Source organism: Papaver somniferum, chromosome 3, assembly GCF_003573695.1.
Source record: "Papaver somniferum cultivar HN1 chromosome 3, ASM357369v1, whole genome shotgun sequence".
Taxonomy (NCBI): Eukaryota; Viridiplantae; Streptophyta; class Magnoliopsida; order Ranunculales; family Papaveraceae; genus Papaver; species Papaver somniferum.
The window spans coordinates 29,890,677-29,914,000 of NC_039360.1; the positions used below are offsets into that span (position 1 = coordinate 29,890,677).

Below are 23,324 nucleotides of genomic sequence, written 5' to 3' on the forward strand. Positions count from 1 at the left end.
AAGCTCAAGTTGAGCATCTACTACATATACTAGTAGTAGGTGTAGTGGGGTGTTTTATCTTGGAGATATCCGTCCTGTGAGGGCTATAGCATCATTCTTGAGTGTATCCGGGCACTAATGTCTTAAGGACAACGTGTTGAACACGTGACTCACTCTGTTTTTCCAAAGTTTTTCCTTGTTGTTGTTACGAAGATCTGGGGAGCTCGTCCGTTTCATCAAATCGATCACTTCCATTATAAAGGAGTTAAGTATCAATAACTTTTGCTTATTTGATTTTTTCCTTTGTTTTTGATTATTGCACCCAACATGAACAAACATATCAACCCCAAATAATTACCGGTAGTTTTAGATAACATTGAAATCCTTGGACTTCCAAAAGATTAAATATAATCCATACGAACAGAGGGACGGTTACCTAAAAGAAGCTTTAATATGGACACAGAGAAACATTCCATACCCATCAAAAATCAATCAATCTATTGTACTGTAAGAACAATCAAAATTTAACTCAAAATTTCGCAAAAATCTTTACAAAATTAGTAAGAATTGCGTTATCAAATTGTCTTCCATTCATAGACTATCTAGTTCCTTGTATACCACCACATGTTTCTTTATGTATCAGTGTGTCTATTAATTGGAATATCACCAAATCAAAATCAAAATACAAAAAATTGCAAGAAAATAACAACAATGGAAAACAAAAAATGGAGGCTGACATACTAAAAAATGCACGCGTATTCTCGGCTGCTCATTGATGGCAGATCCTCCGATGACAACAAAATAGTCCCTTTCTTGTCATTCAACGTGTTGGAAGCACTGCTCGACTTCTCTCGCTTTTACCCATTAAAATTGCTTTCTCCGTCAAAAAACACCATCGGCTATCGCTTGTATCTTGAAAAATCCGGCAACAAATCCACAATTATAAAAATAAATTCAAAATGAAGAACAAACTTAGCGCATTCAGAATCAAGGCCACTGGCTCTTGATCTTTTTCCTGAAAACAACCTCAGTATCCAAACCGAACCCATCAACATTTTTCACCCGTACAACTTCAGATTCTTCAAACAACTTCATCAAAGGAGCCACACTGAACAAATCATTTGCAGAATACTTATCAGCCCGCCGCGATACCGCGACATGCAAAACACAAATACCACCAGGCTTTAACGTACGTTCAATTTCTCTGACAAACTTAGATGGATACAATGCATGATCAAACACATTGGAGAATTCGAAATCGAACGTATTGTTATCGAACGGTTGATCATGAAAATCTCCTTTCATTACTAATGGAGGGTAAGGCACTAAATCAATACCCACCGAGTTAGGAACACCAACTCGTTTTAATGCCGCAACTTCTTGCCCAACTCGGGCACCGATACACAAAGCTTTTGAATCGTTTGAAAGAAGCTTTTTTCCTATCAAGTCCGAAAAGAATTTTGAGAAAACGTTCACTTTGCGATCCCAATCTCTTGTTATCCATACCTTTCTAAGTTTTGGGTTTAAGGTTTTGTCGAGTTGCCGTTGTACGTATTTTTCGTAGGATTCGTACCCTGGTCGTGTTCGAAGGCCTTCCACGTCGTTAGCTGCACCATTTTTGTTGTTGTTGTCGTTGTTGGTGTCGATGATGTCCTCGTTGTTATGCTTGTTGTTTTCGTTGGTGGTGGAGGTGGTGGGTGGCGTTGTGGTGTCCTGAGAGAATGATTTTCTAGAGGAGAAATATGTGGTTGTGCTGGGGGTGGGGGTTGTATTAGGAGGGGTGATAGTTTTTTTATACGGAAGATGATGAGGAGATTGGAGGAAGAGGAGGAAAGAAAGAATGCTTATAGAAAGAACAACAGAGAAAATGAAGATTCTTAGGATGAATGGTTTTGTAGTGGTGGTGTTGGAGATACTGGAGAGGCTGGCGGTTTTGATCATGGCTTAAACATGGAGAACAAGGAGAGGTTTTTGGTGGTTTTGATGGTGTCTGAGAATTTATCCTGATGGGTCGGTAGAAACAAGGTTGATTCTTCTTAATCCAAAGAGAAAAATAATGTGAAAGAAAAAATAAATAAAATGGAAAGTAATTATTTAGAAGTTTTGCTGTTGTCTTTTTTAAGGTTTGTGTGGTTTGTTCCGTTGGTTGAGGAATGCGGATATTATTAATTATTATACAGGCCTGCAAATGTGCTGTGGTGTGTAAGGCGCATGGAATTGGCTAGCTCCTAGCTGTTCTTTTATAAGGAAAAATTATAATGGTTCTGCCTCTGTGTCCCTAACCCAAGCCTGAACATTACTTGATGGTTCTTCTCTGACTGTGTGTTCTGTATCTCTTAGCTCACTCGAACTCGAGCTTTGCCTTCAAGTCCATATCTGCATCGGCTTGCAGATGGAGTTAACTAAGCCGAGCGATATGAGTGTGAAGGTTTAAAGCACAAAGTGTGCAATGGTTTTGCGTGCGCTAAATGGTTTCCTGCAGAGAATGGTGGGCAACGACTCGAACAATCAATGGATGTAAATTTTTCTGCGCTTTAGTTGTGATTCACAGCAGCCTGTGAACCTATACAGAAGGCCACACTTTTTGCTTGATTGAAGGTTTTGGAGGTGCCTTAAAACCATATGATTCACAGCAGCCTGTGAACCTATACAGAAGGCCACACTTTTTGCTTGATTGAAGGTTTTGGAGGTGCCTTAAAACCATAAGAGTCGAGTCTTTATCGTCTACTATTTTAGGGAGGAGACATGCAGCCCCCGAGAAACAACAGCAGATCCTCGTTCCCACTACACCATTTTCCTCTTTTCAATTGTTATAGCTGCTTGGTGTGAACTATAAAGAAGGGCTTCATAGCTCTTTCATGCTACTATTATATGCTAAATGTAAACCGTAGTGGGCACTACCGCATTAATAATGAATCTTCCTAAATTAAGGCTCAACAGAGTGGTACGTACTATCATATAACCATCATAAAGCTTCAATCGACGCTTATATTAATGTAAAGGGAAATAGAGAGGCAGTAGAAATAACCCAAGAAAATAAAAATCAATTTAAGAAATGGAGGTTCAAACTACAGGCATTTCAATTGTTTACTTGCTTTGCTAGGTTTTACATATATGGAAAAGAAATAACTGCTATACATATACTACTACCATTGTTTGACTGCGAGCCGAACTGCCTGACACTCAGCTGAACAAATTAGGACGAACAAGCGAGAAAACTTGCAACTATTTCCCCCTTCAGTATCACCTGGGAAACAACATAACAAGAAAGTTTTCAGAATAGAACTATTCTTATAATGTTTGAAGTAAAACAATGAGCAAACAAAAGTATATGTTGGAATTTTAGCTTCATAATCTACAAGTTAAAATCATATATATGTGCATATGTAGACCATGAGTAAATTCTGATTCGAGTTCAGATATGTATAGAAGCAGCACAATTTGTACTTCCAATTTCTGAATTAGGTATCACCAATAAGAGCAGCATAACAACATAATGGACAACATAATTTAGAAGAAAGAAAGAACTATATAGCACTATATTCTTGGGGTGAAAATAGATCCAGTTGGACAACACCAGGAAGGTATTCAACAACAACACAACATTTACTTCTATTTAACCTAGTTATTCCAATTCTACAACTAGGGTATACAGAATCATGTGAATTCAATCAGTTATATGTGGTATGGTGCTATGAGAACAAACTGAATTAATAGTATCTCAACAGAATATACATCTTGGCATTGGACCCTGCATCTCATGCTAAGAATGGGAATATAAAGTATGATGCTTACCACTGAAATCAAAAGATCTGACCCGAACCAGCAACGACGGGACATAAGCATCTAAAGGTCTTTGTCAGGACTCATCATCTGATGCTGTATACCGGTTTCGTTCTAGAAACCGCCATGAACCTGGTGCTGGTGTGCCATCTGCCGAACCACTTTCCCCATCTCTTGTATTGGACCTACTTTCTGTGTTGGACCTACTTTCTGCCTCAAAGTTCTCCCCCCAAAGAGGTAATATTGATGATGATGTTCTCCTTCGGCTCCTAGTCGGCACTCTGGATCTGGAAGGATTAGACCGCATACCGCCATTGGTAGTAGCAGCGGTGGTGGTGCTGCCTCCCGACTCAGGTAAAGAGCCATGCGAAGAAACCCTAAAAAAGATAAGGACACTAAGCAATCCACCATTGGCAGGAATCATAATACTATCATCACCTCTATCCTCTCCAAACGCAGACTGAATTGTACTAAGCACATCTCCGAGATCCCTTTCTCTCTCTAACATTCTCCAATCATGCTGCCTCTGTGGATCTGCTGCCGTTGGCCGCACAAGGGGATGCTTGAGCCTTGCATGCTTCCTGAGATCAGCATAATTCCCATTGAACTCACACGTCTCGCAAGCACAACTCCTTGCCTTAGCATTCATGAAGTGACGAGCACGTTCCACAATTACCCACCCATTGACCTGGCCTCGACAGAGGGGGCATGAAAGCTTTAAGGGTATCTTCGTCTCACAAGCTAAAGTGGGTGGAGGTGGAGTCCCTTCACTGCTCGATTCTTCCTGTGGATCCTCAATAATTGCTTCTGGAATAACCATATTTGTAGAGCTAGACTGTGGAACTTCTGCAGGTGAAGTTGTTGGTGCTTCATCAGATGCCTTCCGGAACTGGTCGAGACAGTTTGAATGCCGGTAGCTTGTATCACACATGTAAGGACGACACCCCTTCTCGTGGAAGGAACATAAAAGTAGAACAGCATTATGAGGGTGCTCCATGCACACAGGGCACCTAGCTTCTTCCCATTCCTTTATATCCTCCACACGATCTATAGGTCTTTTGGATGAAGACCGCAAGGTACGGCCAGAACTGCAGTAAGGAGATGCCTTTGGCAGCGAGTGATCTTTCCTATCCTTTGGCATTGTAAGATGTTTAAGCCAACCTGATGTCTTCAAATACGATTCGTGCTGAAGGCCTAAGACGTCATGAACGGTGAAGAAGCAATGTAAATTAGATATCAATTATCAGAAACTACACTACATTCGGAATCTGAAATATAAACTGGTAAGAAGAACGAAAGATCCTGATAAGAACTAAAGTGCAATGAGGCTCACTTACAAGACGAGATCCAGTAAAACTAGTCCTAACTAAATATCCATATAGCCAACAATCAGTATCTCAAAAAAAAAAAAAAAAAAAAAACTATCATCTGAACATACTACCAACACTAGCTACATACTTGCATGCAAAACAATCAAGCATCTTAAGAATTTCATTCACTCAGCGATCCTTCCTCACCACACATCACAAAAGAAAGAAGCAAGTACAACAGCTTTTGGACCCATTTCATAATTCTCCACAATATTAATTTTTCTGCCACGCCCAAGAACTCATAGGTACTAATCCTTCCTCTACTTCTCTTACTAAGGTAACCTTCTGCACAAGACCCACAGAATGTACTCAATCAATCAATCAATCACCCATAACCCATTACTAAGATGACCTTCTGCGCATTAACACACTTAAATTGAACAAGACCCACGAATTTATCACACCACTATACTACTCTCAACATTCACAAGGCTGAAAATGCAGAAACCAATCTCGCATACCCCATTGTCACTCCCCTACTTTGTCTTACTGAAATGACTCTCTGCGAAAGACCCATACAATTACTCTTCCCAATCAATCTATCATTACTTACAAGATTAACACTTAAACCGAAAACTAAGTATCAAAAATGGGTCTCCCAATCTCAATCCAGTAATCATCATGACAATAGACCTACGAATTTACAACGCCACTATATATCCCACTAACATCAATTGGATATAGAAGAATAAAATCACCCCTAATGTCACATCAATTCTTAAAAAATAAATAAATAAAACAACTCAATACCCATTAAACCAAATCAATTTCTCATTCTAACATCCAAAAATACAAACAAATCGAACCAACATAACCTCAAATCAAAACCCTAATACAAAAAACAATAGATTACTCAATAACCCCATAACGCACACAACAAACAAGCGATGATGATTACTGAAGCAAAAATAAGAATCAACAAACCTAGAAATTTGGTAAGATCTAACTTTCAAAAAAAAATAAAAAATGATCGGAGTAATACCAAAATCAACCTCCTTCGATGATGATGAAGAAGATCAATCAATAAATAAATAAATAAAGTCCTTCTCCTCCAAATAATTTAAGTCGGTGAGAGAGAAAGAGTGACATCTCCTTCTCCTTTATCTTCTTCTTCGTCTTCTCTAGGGTTCCTTCAAAGAGAGAGAGAGAAATGCTCGTAAGCTAAGCTATCTCTTAAGCCATGTTTATACTTTACAGAAAATTGGGCGCTGTAATAAATAACGGGGGTATCCTATAGCTGACGTGGGCTACCCTCTTTCGAAAATGTTTAAAATTTAAAGTCGGCTGTAATTTTGGATAGAGTGGTGGAGATTGGTTCGATTAAGGAGGTGGAGTTTACCTTGTGATTTTTCACCGTTTGTTAGGTTATGGTAAAAGTTCACCGTATGGGCTTTTTCACTGCCGTCACATCACATTCTTTTGCTATGTTTGGGTTGCCCGATGGATTTTAAAGAGCTTTTTTTCCTTTTATTCCCCATTTTTAATAAATGCCTTGTGGCCACCAGTATGTGGACATTATATGGACACTATGATGCGTTAGATGATGTTTCCCGGTTCACGGTGTCCATAGTCCATATGGTGTTTAATTTTTCCTTGTTCGTAATCCATATGACATTTTTGTTTTATTTTTCTTATTTTCTGGATTTTTTTTAATCTTTTTATTCTCGATAAATTTGGTTTGGGCAGATGTTATTGCAATACAAAAATACCAATAATCGAAGTTCCAAACTCAACACTCTTCGATATAACTTCCTTCTTATTAACATGTGATATTGGCTTCGTTCTCCAGATTCAGACAATCTAGACTATACATTTCACCCGATTATAACCATCTAAATCTTTACTTTTTAAGGAATAAAACTCACGATTACAAAGAGGAAGACCGGAAGGGTAGGGTCTCTCTTCATGGTCAATTCTCATGTAATAAGCTAAACTTTCTTTTCATCACCAAATTCTTTATTAATCCAAATATAAATCTTTTTTGATTGATAAAAAGAATTTATTAATCAAAAGAGAATCCAACTCTTGTTAGTATCCACCACACACTCATACAATATAAATAATAAGAAGAAGATATGAGAATCAAGAGATTTTATTAACACTCAAAGTATTCAGTTATGTATCTTGAAGAGAACTGGTTACACCATATATAAGTGTTTCCAATACTGAATCAAGTAGAATCGAAACTGACTGCTACCGGTTCTCCTAGTCTATTGGAACGGCTAATGACTAAGTAAAAAAAAATCATTCAAAGTAAAATAAAAATAATAAACGGTAAGAATTTTCTGTTGAGTTTGACTTAAACTCCTGAAAACTGTGTTCGAGAAGAGCAACAAAAAAAAAAAAGGAAAGACGAGATAGTACTAGTAATAATAGCCTTCAGCAATAGAAGGGCCCTGACATAATCATACTCTTTTGTTGTCTGTGAAAATTGTGTTCCTCCTTCCGAAGATTCTAATTCAATTGTCTGAAAGAATATTTAATTTCTTTTTTTTACCGGTTTGTTCTTGATAAGAGGCACTTACTAACCATTTTTCAAGTTTTGGGACTGAACTAAGTAACTAACACACTATTATGAATTGAAACTACACACAGACTCGGGGTTAAATAGTTTTAAACCTTATAGGGTGTTATTTGAAAAATATAAAAAGTTGATACAGTACTTTAAAAGTTAATAGGCTAAACAAGAAATAATTAGAATCTAATTTCTTTATATCTTGTTAGTGCAATTTGAGTAAGTTTGAGATAAATAGCATTCACAATTATTGGATTTGGAAAAATTATGACCAGAATTTCAATAAAGTGACTTACCCAATTGAGGGTAGTTGTGTTTTAAATATCCACACCAAGTTTTTATTTTGGCTATGTTTTTAATGTGCAGAGAAATACTCCCTTCGTCCCAAATTAAATGACTTAGTTGTAGTTTGCAATATTCTTAAGACAAGGAGGAGAGAGGAGAATTTTTAAGTAATTTATACAATTATACCCTTGTGAATAATTACTAGTAAAATTTAGATATGATTTATCTCTCAAACCATACCACGAATATTTATAAACTTTAAATCGTTAGAAAGCATTTTAAATCTCCTAGATAACGAATATAAACTCCTTGTGATCCACATTCATGGATTTTTGCTTTGGGTAGTTTTGAAGATCACTCATTATTACCCTTCCATTCTCTTCTCCATATATTAAAGACCGGTCATATATTTGGGGGAAACAATTATCAAGTCCTGGGGAATGCATTAATTTGGTTTTGTGAAGAGGGAGAAGAAGATTCTAACTGATCAAATAAGTGAGTTGAACCTTTTAGAATAGCAAGATGCTTTACGGCCTGAGCAGTATGAGATTAGACTTCAAAGCAAACTCAAGTTAAAAACTGTGGAGAACCTGGAAGCAAGGAAGTGGCAACTTAGGGCGAAGCAAAATGGGTTTAGATGGGGGATGTTAATACTAGTTATTTTCATAGAATTGCTAGCGCAAGGAAGAAAATGAATACTATTGCTAAGCTTCAGGTTGATGGGGTGGACTGCTCCGATCAGTCGGTGATAAAAGAAGAAATTAGGAAATATTATGTAAATTTGTTTTCGTCTCAAAACAATTCTTACGTTTCTTTGGATCTTCTTTACTTTGCACAGATTGAAGACGATAGTAAGTTGTGGTTGGAAAGGAATTTTTCTGAAAAAGAAGTATGGGAAGTAATAAAGAAGATGGGATGCAACAAATCGCCTGGGCCTGATGGCTTCTCGTCTGAGTTCTATAAAAGTTGTTGGAGCATCATAAAAGAGGACTTCATGAGAATGTTTAATGACTTTCACAGGTATGGATCTATGGATTGAAGGCTTAATTGTTATTTCATCACTTTAATTCCAAAAAAGAGGATTCTTGTACACCAAATGATTTCAGCAACCAAATCTAACTATAGAAGAAGGTGCAACCAAATTCACTCTCTAAAGAATGCTGAGGGGGAATGGAAGAACTCAAGAGAAGATATCTCAAGAATTCTGCTGGACCATTTTCAAGGAATAACCACCACATCTAATCCTGATGAAGATCAAGAGATTATGAACCTCATCAGTCCCTGCATCTCAGTTGAAGAAAATAGTAACCTCATTGCCATCCAAAACTCCCAAGAGATTAAGAACCGTGTTTTCCAGATAAAGTCACGGTCTGCTCCAGGGCCAGATGGCTTCCAAGCAGGTTTTTACAACGAAATTGGGAAATTTTTGGACAAGACATAATCAACATGGTGCAGGAATTCTTCAAAAATGGTAAACTTCTCAAAGAACTCAACCGCACATTCCAAACCCTCATTCCAAAAAACAACGACATTCAAACCCCAGCTGATTTCAGGCCAATAAGCTTATGCAACATATCTTATAAAATTATTTCAAAAATTATGACCAACAGACTCAAACAAGTTCTTCATAAAATCACCTCCCCATGGCAAGCAGCTTATGTTCCTGGCAGGAACATAATGGATAACACCATCATTGCATATGAAATTTTTAATCACATGAAGAACACAAAATTTTATCATGGTGCAGTAGCAGTCAAGCTTGATATGTCAAAAGCTTTTGATAGGATGGAATGGAAATTTGTCATCAAAATTTTGGAGAAATTGGGTTTCAGTAAAAGATGGTGTCAACTAGTAAATCGGTGCATCTCAACTACAACAATATCTATACTTCTCAATGGCTCGCCAATTGAAACTATGATTCCAACCAGAGGACTAAGACAAGGTGACAGTCTATCACCCTATCTCTTCATCATCTGCATGGAAGGACTCAGTAGAATGATACAACATGAAGTAGAGAAAAAGAACATCAGCCCAGTTTACTCTGCCAGAGGAGGTATCCCAGTTTCTCACTTATTCTTTGCTGATGACTGCATTTTATTCTCCACTGCAAAGAGAAGTTCCGTTGAAAGCCTCAAAACTGTTATCCAAGAATTTTGCACAGTCTCAGGGAAAATGGTTAACCTAAATAAATCTAGCCTACACTTCAGCAAGAGACTCAGTGATGATTTAAAAATTGATGTATGTCAAGTGATTGGAATGAACTTAATGCCTCTTGAGGAAAAGTACTTGGGAATAAACCTATTCATTGGCAGAGCAAAAACAAAATGCTTTCAGCAACATCCAATAAAAGATGCAGAAAAGGCTACATCAATGGCAAGCTGGTATGGTCAATCGGGCAGGCATAAGCACACAAATTTTATCTGTTACAAACTCCATAGCCCAATTTCAGATGGGCTGCTTCATTCTCCCTCAAACAACAATAAATCAATTAGAAGCTACTAAAAGAAAGTAATGGTGGAACAAGAGCAATGTAAAAGGGCTATACTTCATTTCTTGGAGTGCTATTTCCATTCCCAAAAGATGGGGAGGTCTTGGCTTCAAAAACTTAAAGGCATACAATGAAGCAGCTATCACCAAACTGGCCTGGAGGCTTACTCAGAAAAAAGATAAAGAATGGGCCTTCATTCTAGAAGCTAGATACTTCAAACATGACAACATCCTTCAAGATGATATCACTGACAAGGGCATTGTAATTTGGAAGAGCATCTGCAAAGGCCTAGAATGGGTCAAAAAATTTCATATATGGATGATTGGAGATGGCAAAAAAGTCTATGCTTTCAGAGACAACTGGATCCACGGATATACATCTCAGCAAGTCCAGCAAAATTTCAATGATTGAGAAGATATCCCTCTGCATATGAAAATTGTTGATTTCTTTGACAGTCACACAAAAAGCTGGAATGTGGATCTTCTCCAAAACTACTTCACTCAAGATCAGGTGGAAAAAGTTTTAAATATCAGGCCATCTACTCAACATGAAGATAAAATTCAATGGTCTCTGACTAGCAGTGGGAATTTCACAGTTAACTCACCTTATAAAGCAATTCTTTGTGAGCACAATCAAAATCTGAGAAATAAGTAAGAAGAAGCCAAATTTTGGCTTGGTTTATGGCATCTCAAAATTCCTCATAAATGTCAATTGTTCTTATGGAAATTAGCTCAACATATTCTTCCCTCTAATCAAAGATTGGCCAGACATTCTCAAGTCCAAGATAGGAGCTGTAAAAGATGCATGTATGGAGAGGAATCTATCACTCATATACTCATTAAGTGCACCTTTGCGAGGAGTGTTTGGAATGCTATATCTCAAGATATTTCTCAAGAATTAGACAGTGTTCAAGACATAAAGCACTGGGTAAAATCTTGGAGTAATACAGATTTAAGCATAAACTTCAAGAAGCAGACAACCATTAATCTCATTGTGATGACTCTGCGGTTTACATGGAAGGCAAGATGTGAACTGGTGTTCGACAACAAAAGAAGCTCTATTAATAGCCTAACACACAGAATTAGAGATTATTGCAAGGAAAATAAAATTCAAACTAACAATCATCTAAACCAGTTGCAGGTGTTATGTAGTAATCCTAATATAACTGAAAGAAGCAGAACTAACATAAACAGATGGAACCCTCCCCAAAGAGGATGGCTAAAAATCAATATTGATGCTTCTGTTCTACCTGGTAGTAATATTGCTGGAATTGTTCTAATTATCAAAGATTTTGCAGGTCAATTGGTGGAAGCCTGGACAATGGTAGAAAGAGCAGGGGATATTGCCCAAGCAGAAGCTGTTGCAGCCTTAAAAGCTCTCCAATGGATATATCAGCTTCAACTGAAGAATGTTATAGTGGAAGGTGATAACAAAAAAGTTATGGACAACATAAATGGTCATTGCAATATCTTTCCTTGGGAAGATGGTAATTATTAGAGAATGTCAGCATCTAATTCTTTGCGTAGGAAGTGTTGTTGCTTGCTTTAGGAATATGAAATGTAATCAAGTGGCAGATTTGCTTGCCAAGTTTGCTAGGAACAATCTTTGTTGTAGGAAATGGTGTGTTAATCTTACTGTGTGTCAGTGCTAAGATTGAGTTGGAGAAAATATCATGTATTGTGTAACTCTGTCTCTGGGCCTCTTTCAATGACGATCTTTGTGCTTTTTTCTTTAAAAAAAGAACAAAAAAAAAGAAAAAGAGTTCTAAAGAGGTCAATACAAAGGCTTTCAACCTACTTGAAATTTTATTTTTTAATTGAGTTTAGAAAACTTAAATACTTAGTATAATTTGGGAATGATCTTTTGAAAAGCAAAACAAGATCATTTTTGCGGAAGAATTTCTATTCGTTTTCGAGTCAGAAAAATTATACTCGTTATTTTACATGTTAATGGATGTTAGATATAGCTCGGACTGTGATTAAACGGTTAACAAACCATGGTGGAAATGCATTAAGGTGTCGAAAGGTGACGAATCAAGCATGTGGCTGTACCAGGCTCACCAAATCGTGTGTTCCCAAACCCATGATGCCGACATTTGAACATGATATGTTTGAGCTAATTACTCCATAATTATCTAGGATTCGCTCAGGAGTTCTTTTGTTTTTTTAATCTCAACAAGTCTAACTCCAATTATTAGAATCTCGTTATCAGGCAGGAATCATGTCAGGAGCATATATCATGTTTAATATAATTATTTATTCTGAATATATGTTTTGAATAGCTGTCGATTTTCTATACAGGATGACTGAACAAGTTCAGTTTACGTGAACGTAACAAAAACAGCAACGACCACATTTGCAAGCATTTACACTCATCTGACGTGCTAAAAATGCCAGGGGGACTTGCAAAAACTTGAGCAATAAATCAACAAAAGCACCTCCTAGTCCTACGAACACTTCAACAGAAAGTTGATAATTAATTGACAACTAATTAATCATATGAATAGTTCAAACATTCCTATTCAAAAGGGTGCTTCTTCCTTCTCGTGTCTTGCCCACAATCTATCAGCCATGTGTCCAGACCAAAGGCGCAATTTCAGACTAACGTATATATAAAAATCCCCATCTGGCATCAAAATTGAAAGCATCAGATATTGATTTTCTTTTACAGTTAAAAACTTGTCTATTGAACTTAAAAGTTTGTGACCGGAAGAATAAAGAGAAGAAGTATGGAAGGACATCGTGGTGGTCCGGATATGAGACACAATAAGGCTGGCCAAGACGTTGTTGGTCAAGCTCAGGTTTTTCTTGCTGAAATTTCCAATATGCATCTCAAATAAGCTGGATTTTTAAATGCAGCTGGCTTGAATATTTTATTTTGGTGATTTTATTTGCAATTTGTTCACGTTGTTTTATTATCATCATTGTATAGATAGATGAAGAAGGATGAGTTGATTGAGGAGGCTTCCATTGCTCCAAGGACAGCCCAAGACAAAGCATCTCAAATCGCAAACCAATCCTCCCAAGAGACTAAGGATCAAGCTGCAGGTTTCCTTCAACAGGTAAACCATAGCAACTAGAACTGATCTAGACGCTAATTATGAACTATTGATTAATCGCGAACACCGTAGTCAGTATTTGTTAGTGACCGGTGACAGGTGACTCTCAAAATCTATATATTGGGGTATTATTCTCACACAAACCCCATATACTGTACATTATTTGTTCACACAGCGTATTATTTGCATCTTCGTGCATTCAATGCTGGCTCTGCCACCATCTACTGCTATGTTATCGGTCTATTATCGATCTTTAATATTTGCATCGCTACTAAATGGGATACCAGTTTATCAGGAAAGGTATCAAATGGGATACCAGTTTATCGGGAAAGGTATCAAATTTTATATAGGCCAAAATACTATTTTATTTGTCTTTTTATAAGATTTGATACCCTTCCAGTAAACAGTACCCCTATTAGCAATGTTGAATATAATATTTGGACTAGTGGTTTCTTCTCAGTAATGATTATGGTGTGATGTTTTTGTATTGCAGTCTGGGGAACAAATGAAGAACTTGGCACAAGGGGCAGCTGATGCTGTGAAGAATACTCTTGGAATGAATAACACTTCTAACACCAACACCTCCAGCAACCCTTCTCACAAGATGTAGTGAGGGAGACTAGTGAGAATTATATGAGAATCTGATGATTATGAATTTTGGAATTTAAAACTTTAAATTGGTGTTTGTTTATTTGTTAGTTAGTGATTAATAAAAGTTTTGTAGGGTTGGTTATATAAATGGAATGCAATGGAGGTGGTTTCTCATTGATTTATTTATTCAAACTTGGACCTTTTGGCATTAAAATCCAAATTAGTTAATTAATTTTTTATTTTCTAGTTTGCAGCATTTTTCTTAATGGAAAGAAGTTTAGCCAATAACCTTGTTTGGTAATTTTTAATAGTGGAAATTTCGGACGAATCAAGTTTGAACTCTTTCTCTTTTAAAAACCTATCATTAAGATGGTGTATATTCGTAACCCAATATATAAGATGTACGGTTCAGATTAGTAGTTTAAGATCAAGTAGATCGCGAAGAGAAAGAACAATAAACAACAGGGATACTCAATTTTTTATTATGTATAAGGGAGAGATGATGGTTTATTCCGGAAATAATTCCGGCCATTTGATTTGATTGTATTCTTCCTTGAAAAGAGATGTTCCTGAAAGGAATGAATGTTTTGCCCATAAACTTATAGATCGAATCGTTGATGTTTTTTAATCAAGAGTAGCAAGCCACGAACCAGCCATTAAAGATTGAAGAACTCGCCGCACAACGAAGAAAAATCGCCTCAAAACGGCGAAGAAATATGTCAAACGACACAAGAAATGATGTAAAAACATCTTATTCAACAAACTATTACCTAAAATAATTGAAAGAAAAAAAAAATAATCTTTGCTCAGATCTGGTCCAAAATGACCAAATCTGAGCAAGAAAGATGAAAAGACTCAAGGAAAAAAAAGATTAAATTTTGACTTTCACACTTTTAGATGGACTTACATAACCTTTATTCATCATGTATTATTAAAAAAAATGTAAATAAACATCCATTGAAAATCGGTTATTAGTCATGGCATTTTTATGGGCGTTTTTTTAGTACTAGTATGACCAAAGCGAATTTAAAGTGAAATCTTTAGGTTCATTTGTTAGTTATGTGTAGTAACAGTTTCAACCAAGGTTCGAGAAACGGGTCACGGCCCAGGTCACAGGTACTAAGCATGACCGTTATAACGTGTTTTGACGGATGTGAGCACGTTTTGGGTCAAAAACGCGTTATATAGGAATAAAACGCGTTTTTTTGACATTTTTTTAAAATAACGGGTGTGATAACGGTTAAATAAGAAAAATAAATAATTTGTGATCTAAATTTCCTATGTAACGGTAATTACAGCTGTGAAAACGGTTACAACGGGTCTAAATAACGTTGTTACTACGTTTTTTCATTTTTTTTGGTTTAATTTATTTATTTGATTTTTTATTTATTTGTTTATGGGTTTTTAACATACAAATTTATGGATATCTAGTAAAATTCACAACCCTAAGTCTATGACTTATAACAATGCATTGTAGTTATCGTCTACCGACAATATTTATACACGCATACTATCACTATCCACTTGATATGTTCAAGTTGTCACTCGAATAGTTCAATGCATTCCCCAATATTTCAATAATGCATATTCGGATTCAAAAGCAGTCAAAACTTTGTTGTCAAATAATACTCCTAGGCTCTTAGCTACTTGCTACAAGACTAACCAACAAGGAATGCAACAGGAAGAGAGTCAGAGACTAGCTAGAGAAAAAGAGAGTGAGAGAGGGAAGTCAGGGAGTCAATTTATCTTTTTCTTTTGCATTTGGAGGTGTGTACAGTATATGCTACATGTGGTCTGTACTTTAGAGTTCAGACTCAAAAGTTAAAGAAATAAAACAAAAACAAAAAAGTAAAAAGAGTAGTTGGTTTCATGATCAAAGACATAGCTAGCCTGTGCTTATATACGCATGCAACGAGATTCCAAATGTTTCAAGAATATTTCGATTTGCTAGCTATTATGTCTTCTTGACCAAAGGAATGCTTTAAAATGACAAGAAGAGAATTGAAATGAAATCAATACCTCTGGTTCTCTGGTTCTCTGCTTCTTGCTCAAAGGAATGCTTTACATTTTGAATTTCTCAAATACAAGTTTAAGAGGTAATATTAATTATTTTTTGTAGATTTTTCATTCAATTAGAGATATAATTTATTAATACGTTATTAATTTATTTATTATCGTTTTTTTCTTTCATGATGTTAGAGTAGTGAATATAGATGTTTGAGAAATATCGATGTTTTTTTCTTTCGTGATGTTTGAGAAATATTTAAGAAATGTTAAGTGAAGAAATGTTTCATTCTATTCACGTATATTTACTTAATAAATGTTTCATTTTTATCTAAGAAATGTTTTAAGAAATATAGATTTTTTGTTCATTTTATTATCATTTATTTAAGAAATGTTTTAATAAATGTTAATATTCATAATTAAATAGTCCATCAACTTGAATCAGTTGGCACGTAAAAAATCATTGTTTCTTTATAAAAAAAATGGCATGATGAATTGATGTATGGTATGTTTGTATTCCTGTTCTCAATCATGAAAAAATGAGAGGCTACACGATCCTTAATTTCAACTTTTAATATTCAAGTTGAGTAAATGACTAATGCAACTTGTGATTTCTAATTATAATGCTACTCTAACCATTTTTATATTGATGGAATATGTCCACTTAACTTGTATTTATATATGTCACTTATTGCTATGTGAAATTTCCTACTTACAGAATATAATGGAAGGATCAACATCTGCAAAACGAGATGTTTTTCATGCATATTGTACTGTAATGAGTGATGGTAAAAAGTTGAAGTGTAATTTTTGTGAAAAAGAAGTGTCTGCGGGAATTTCGCGTTTCAAAATGCATTTGGCACAACAAAGAGGTACAATTACTCCCTGCATGCATGTGCCACCTGAGATTAAAAATTTAGCAAAAGTATGGGTGCAAGACAGAAACAAAGCAAAAAACGGAGTACCAGAAACTGAATATGAAGATACAGAAATTCAAGATATGTATGAAAATGAACCGTGGAACCCTGTGCATGATATAGATGAAGAAGAACAAGCGCCGGTAACACAAAAGAAAATGGGCGGGTTATCGAAGTTGAAGAACCTTTTTGGACGAAAAAGTAAGAATACTAATGCCGGAGAAGGTACATCACAGCGTCCAGGCCTCTATGGACATACCTAGTTCTTCAATGCGTACACCACACCAAGCACCTAGGATGTCTGTAGATATGGGAGGACAATATAATACTAATAGGGATTCTCAACCTAGCATGGCGAATTTTGGGAGAAGTAAAACATGTCGGGAAAAAGTTGATTCTTCTGTTGGACGTTTTTTCTATGCTAATGATATTCCCTTCAATGTGGCCAACTCAACTCAGTACCACGAGGCATTCAATGCAGTTGCAAATTTCGGAAAATCATACAGAGCTCCGTCTTCTATAAGTTGTCGAACCCATTATTAAGGCAGGAAAAACAAAGGATTCAGAAGGATGTGGTGTCGGTCCAACGAAATTATTGGAGAGAGTATGGGTGTACACTCATGTCAGATGGTTGGAAAAACAAAAATAACCATACGATTGTAAACTTCTTAGTTTACAGTGGCCATGGGACAACATTTTTGAAAAGCGTTGACATCGAGCATAATCGGTTGACAACAGAGTATTTGATGAGTTTGTTCAGACCGGTTATAGAAGATATTGGTCCGACAAATATTGTTCAAATAGTAACTGATCAAGGATCCCAATTCAAAGCCGCAGGTAACTATTACAACTTAATTTAATTACAGTTGTTTATTTTTATATATTATTAATTCATTTCTCATTTTGTTTTAATAGGTATGAGATTGGCCATAGAGTATGGTACATTTTTTTGGGTACCTTGTGCAGCTCATGTGTTGGATTTAATGTTGGAAGATACTGAAAAGTTCCCCTTTGTTAAAGGTGTGATTTCAGAAGCTAGAAAAATCAGTAAATTTATTTATAATCATGGTTGGGTTCTTGCTAGATTCAGACAACATTCTGGGGGACGCAATCTATTGCGCCCTGGCTTAACAAGGTTTGCGACAAATTTTATCGCAATCAAAAGTATCATTGATCAACGTAATGCAATCGAGAGTCTTTTTGTAGACCAAGAATTTGTGAACTCGCCAGAAGGAAAAACTCGTACGGCTAAAGATGTGAAAAACATTATTTTGAATGAGATGTTTTGGCACACATGCCAAAATGCATGCATGATGGTTGGTCCTTTATTGAAAATGATCCGTTTCTTGGATTCAGATAAACCTACCATGGGTTATTTGTTTCATGCACTTGCTACATGTGTGGAAACTATAGAAAGGGGTTTGGGTAAAACTCGAAATAATTCTATTATAGGTGTGATTAACCGACGATGGAAAGATCAGTTGAGTTCTCCTCTTCATGCTGCAGCGCATTTTCTGAATCCATATTATATCTACAACCCAGCAGCCAATCTCATCAACAATGAAATTTCTCAGCCCCAAATTTGTCTCAGTGAATTATATCAAAAATGATTAGTAGCCCTCAAGAACAAGCGACATGCATGCTAGAGGTGTGAATTTTTATTAACAATTAATTTCGTAATTATATGAATTTCTATTCACAGTTTTTGATATTTTTAGGCGGGAAGAATGCAAATGATGCAAGGCCAATTTGCATCACCATCAGCAAGATTGGCTGCTCTGCAAGGTGATCCTGTAAGCTGGTGGTTGTCATACGGTGCTCAGTTTCCATCACTCCATAGGATCGCGGTAAAGATACTAAGCCAGACAAACACATCGTCTGGATCCGAGAGGAATTGGAGTGTGTTTGAAAGAATTCACACCAAACTACGCAACCGTTTAGTTTCGTCAAGAATAAACGATTTGGTATATGTTCAGTACAATTTAAGATTGGAGCAGCAAAGAGTTCAAGGTAAAGCAAAGCGACAGAACATCGATGTCCACGATGTTCATAGCCTGCTGACAGATGAAAATATGCTTGATTGGATAGCAGGGGATGATGAAACACCAGTTTTACCTCAGGAAGAACATTGGTTAAATGAATTGGAAGAGGAAGCAACTAATAATCCAGAGCCTCTCCCTCCACCATACGAATGGCATGATCCAGAAGTTGAAATCTCATATCAAAGGTTGCCAGTGAGTAACTTTGTTTATGACTTTGGTAACCTAACATTTGGAGACAATACACAAGGTCATGAAAATGAAAGTCCCATATACAATTCTCATTACACTGAAGATCGTCCAGAAGAAGATACCCGAGGAATTAATGAAGAGTATAATTCCAATATTAATATCAATAATGAAGTAGATAATCATAATGATAATGAGGAAGAAGACTATGGTTATGAAGATGACGATATTGTTAACTACGACAGCCAAATGCATTACGCGAACCAATATGAGGCGGAGGAAGAGGAGGAGGAATCAACTGAGAATCGTCGAGAAAACAGAAAATACTTGAATAAGTCGAAAAAAAATGCCGGTACAAGTTGGTTTGTCTAAGTTTAAAATTTCAAGCACTACTGTCACTAGGTTACTTATTGTAAGTTTATAAAATTTGAAGTGTTTAATGATTATTTATGAAATTTTAGTTGTAAGTTTGAAATTAAAAATTGTATAAGAATTTCTCCAACTCAAATTTTTTTTCCTTAAAAACGGGTTTAACCGGTATGAAAACGGAAAATACGGTGTAAAAAACGTGTGTTAAAATGTTATTTAGAAGAAAAAAACTGAAATATTAATTTTAGAAAAACGGTAATCACAGGTGTGAAAACGGTTATAACGGGTCTAAATAACGCCATTTTTTCCTATTTATCGGTGTTATTTAGGTAAGCGTGTTGGTGAACCTCACGGGCACGGTATATGGGCGTGAGCGTTATAACGGACGTTTTTTCGGAAAAAACGGCCGTTTTTCAAACCTTGGTTTCAACATGCAGAATTCGTTACACGTGTTATCTACAATTTATCTGCATTTATGTTAAACGACTTCAAAAACTCCGTTTATGAATTCAATTCATCAGCAAGTTTAATTGGTTACGCAGAACTGTTATATAAAGCAACAATTTAAACATGCTGAACGACTTTTCAGTTTAGCTTCGTAGTATCATACTAGTTTCCAAGGCAGACTGTGATAATTCCAACTATCACATATGGTGATAATTCCGGTTTTCAAATCAAATATAATGATAATTAAAACTATCACCGCCATTGATAATGATAATTGAAACAATCACCACTATTGATAATTCTGCATTTCACTATATTTCTAGTCCAATGTGAAAGAAATAGAAATACAATGCATTTCACTACATATAGTGACAATTCCGGTTTTCAAATCAAATATAATAATAATAATAATTGCAACTATCACCGCCATTGATAATGATATTTGAAACTATCACCGCCATTGATAATTCTGTATTTCACTATATTTCCAGTCCAATGCGAAAGGAATAGAAATACAATGCATTTCACTACATACAATGATAATTCCGGTTATCAAATACATTGATAATTGCAACTATCACAACCATTGATAATTATACATTTCACTAATTTTGTTCATTCAACAATATTAAGTATGCTTTTCATTAAAGGGTGACTGTGGCGAATTCAAACTCCAACAATTAAAAAGGTGCATTCAAGTATCTTCATTATTGAAAGGTATCAGGAAAAAAAAACACTTTCTTATTTTTAGAAGCTCAACTAGAACATATATAGGCAACATATTGTTACCCTAACAGACTTCCTATGAAAAAGTAAAACAACTATTCAGAGAAATAAGTGCAAACTAGATAATCCTAATCTCCTAAGAAGACTTATTCAAAGTTTTCTACATTCCCTCTCAAGTTGGTGCATAGATATCAGTCATGCCCAACTTGCTTATTAAATACTCAAAAACTGGCTTGAATAATTCCTTTGTGAGAATATCTGATGTTAGTTGAGCAGTTGGCATAAACGGTAAACATATCACTCCACTATCGATTTTCTGCTTTATGAAATGTCTGTCAATTTATATGTACTTTGTTCTATAATGTTGCACTGGATTCAGTGCAATGCTTATAGCTGCCTTGTTGTCGCAATACAACTTCATTGGTCTACTCATAGGCACCGATAATTCTTCAAGAATTCACTTCAACCATAGTAGTTCACATATTCCATTAGACATGGCTCTAAACTCAGCATTTGCACTGCTTTTTGTAACCAAACATTGTTTCTTACTCCTCCAATTAACCAAACTTCCCCACACATATGTGCAATAACCAGAAGTTGACCTTCTATCTTCAATAGAACCATCCAAATCTGCATCAGTAAAAGCTTCAATTCCTCTTTGATCATTCTTATTAATCAAGAAGCCTCGTCCATGAGAGCCTTTCAAGTATCTCATAATTCGGTAAACTGCATTCAAGTGCTCTTTCTGTGGAGAATGCATGAATTGGCTTACTCGGCTAAAAACGAAAGCAATATCAGGACGAGTATGTGACAAATAAATTAGTTTCCCAACCAGCCTCTGGTACCTAGTTGTGTCCACAGGTTGAATTTCTTTATGAGCTCCAAGTTTGTTATTAGCATCAATGGGTGTATCAACTGGTTTACAACTACTCAAACCAATCTCGTGAAGAAGATCCAACACATATTTTCGCTGTGTTACTGCTATACCATTACTTGGTCTTGCAACTTTCATACCTAGGAAATATTTCAAGGGTCCCAAATCCTTGGTTTCAAATTCCTTAGCTAATCCTTCCTTCAGACTTTGCAGCTCACTTACATCATCACTTGTTATTATGATATCGTCAACATACACAATCAGCACGGCTACCTTCCCTTCCTTCAAGTGTCTTGTAAACATTGTGTGATCTCTCTGAGATTGAGAATACCCTTGTTTCTTAAATGCCTGGGTAAACCTTTCGAACCAAGCCCTAGGAGATTCTTTTAGGCCGTAAAGAGCTTTATTCAGCTTGCATACTTTCGAGCCAAACTTGTCTTCAAACCCTGGCGGTGGTTTCATGCAGACTTCTTCGAGATCACCACTCAAGAAGGCGTTCTTGATGTCAAGCTGGTATAATGGCTAATCAAGATTGATATCAATCGATAAGAGGACCCGAAAAATATTCAATTTCGCAACAGAAACGAATGTTTCAGTGTAGTTGACGCAGTAAGTCTGGGTAAATCCCTTTGCAACTAACCTTGCCTTATATATTTCTAGACTCCCATCAGACTTGTGCTTTATTGTGAACATCCACTTACACTCAACAAGCGATTTTCCCTTTGGTAGATCAACCTTTTCCCATGTTCCATTCTTCTCAAGAGCATTCATCTCTTCATGTGTTGCGTCTTTCCATTCTGGAACTAGTAGATCATACTGTACATTCTTTGGAATCTCCACAGTTGACAAATGAGAGGTGAAGGAAGAAAAGAAAGACGAAAGACGTTCAAAAGAAACGAACTTTGATAAAGGATATAAGAGACGACTTGTGCAAGATCGAGTACCCTTTCTATTGGAAATATGGACATTCGAATTAGATGATGGAGTATTGTCTTGAGGTGATTGATACGAGAGATATAGAGAAGTACTTACCGTGGTTGGAGCTTGCCCAGGTTCAAATTCATGGCAATGTATGAGGTTCATGGTGTCTTCTTTCTGTTTGTAACGATTTCTTCTTGAATATATTTTTCCGAAGTGTTTTGTTGAAGATTCTGGTTCAATAAAAGAATTTGTAGGATCTTGCTGACTAGGGGATAAGCTTAAACTCTTATTTTCAAGCACTGGTGAAGTGTTTGACTGATCAATTTCAGGATAAGGTGAAGAATTTGTTGCAAGATTTTCTGAACTGTTAGGAAGATCTTTCTAGTTTAGCTGATTGTTTACAACAGAATTGAGATCTAGGTTTGAACATTGACCTACATTATCATACTTATCTTCAAAACCTAGCTGGAAAACAAAATTTTACAGCTCAGTTAATTTCACTGGTGAATTTAGATTTTTGGCTCCCCCTAGAGTTGAATCTTCTCCTATATTCTCCCCATGAAGATGAGATTTAAAATATGGATGAGGTTCAGAGAATTTGACATCAAAGGATACATAGGTCTTTTTAGAGATAGGGTCATAGCACTTGTAACCCTTTTGAGTAGTTGAATTTCCTATGAAAACACATTTTTTTGGTTCTAGGATCAAGTTGTTGTTGAATTTATCAAATACATAAACTGTACAACCAAATATCTTAACAGGTAAAACA

At 36.1% G+C, this 23,324-nt stretch overlaps 4 protein-coding genes across 4 annotated transcripts; 2 read left to right on the forward strand and 2 right to left on the reverse strand.

The window, feature by feature from the left end:
• Positions 1-514: 514 nt before the first annotated feature.
• Positions 515-2,055, reverse strand: LOC113361079. The gene has a single exon (XM_026604448.1). The coding sequence runs from the start codon at positions 1,918-1,920 to the stop codon at positions 967-969; it is 954 nt and encodes a 317-aa protein (XP_026460233.1). The 5' UTR covers positions 1,921-2,055; the 3' UTR covers positions 515-966.
• A 948-nt stretch (positions 2,056-3,003) lies between these two features.
• Positions 3,004-6,321, reverse strand: LOC113355704. Its single transcript, XM_026598629.1, has 3 exons — positions 6,115-6,321; positions 3,775-4,956; positions 3,004-3,226 (listed from the first exon to the last, which is right to left on the reverse strand). The coding sequence occupies exon 2, from the start codon at positions 4,901-4,903 to the stop codon at positions 3,839-3,841; it is 1,065 nt and encodes a 354-aa protein (XP_026454414.1). The 5' UTR covers positions 4,904-4,956; positions 6,115-6,321; the 3' UTR covers positions 3,004-3,226; positions 3,775-3,838.
• A 4,903-nt stretch (positions 6,322-11,224) lies between these two features.
• Positions 11,225-11,917, forward strand: LOC113359227. Its single transcript, XM_026602895.1, has one exon. The coding sequence runs from the start codon at positions 11,225-11,227 to the stop codon at positions 11,915-11,917; it is 693 nt and encodes a 230-aa protein (XP_026458680.1).
• Positions 11,918-13,081: 1,164 nt separating this feature from the next.
• On the forward strand, positions 13,082-14,229 carry LOC113361080 (late embryogenesis abundant protein 2-like). Its single transcript, XM_026604449.1, has 3 exons — positions 13,082-13,220; positions 13,356-13,481; positions 13,972-14,229. The coding sequence occupies exons 1-3, from the start codon at positions 13,149-13,151 to the stop codon at positions 14,086-14,088; spliced, it is 315 nt and encodes a 104-aa protein (XP_026460234.1). The 5' UTR covers positions 13,082-13,148; the 3' UTR covers positions 14,089-14,229.
• The last annotated feature ends 9,095 nt before the right edge of the window (positions 14,230-23,324 follow it).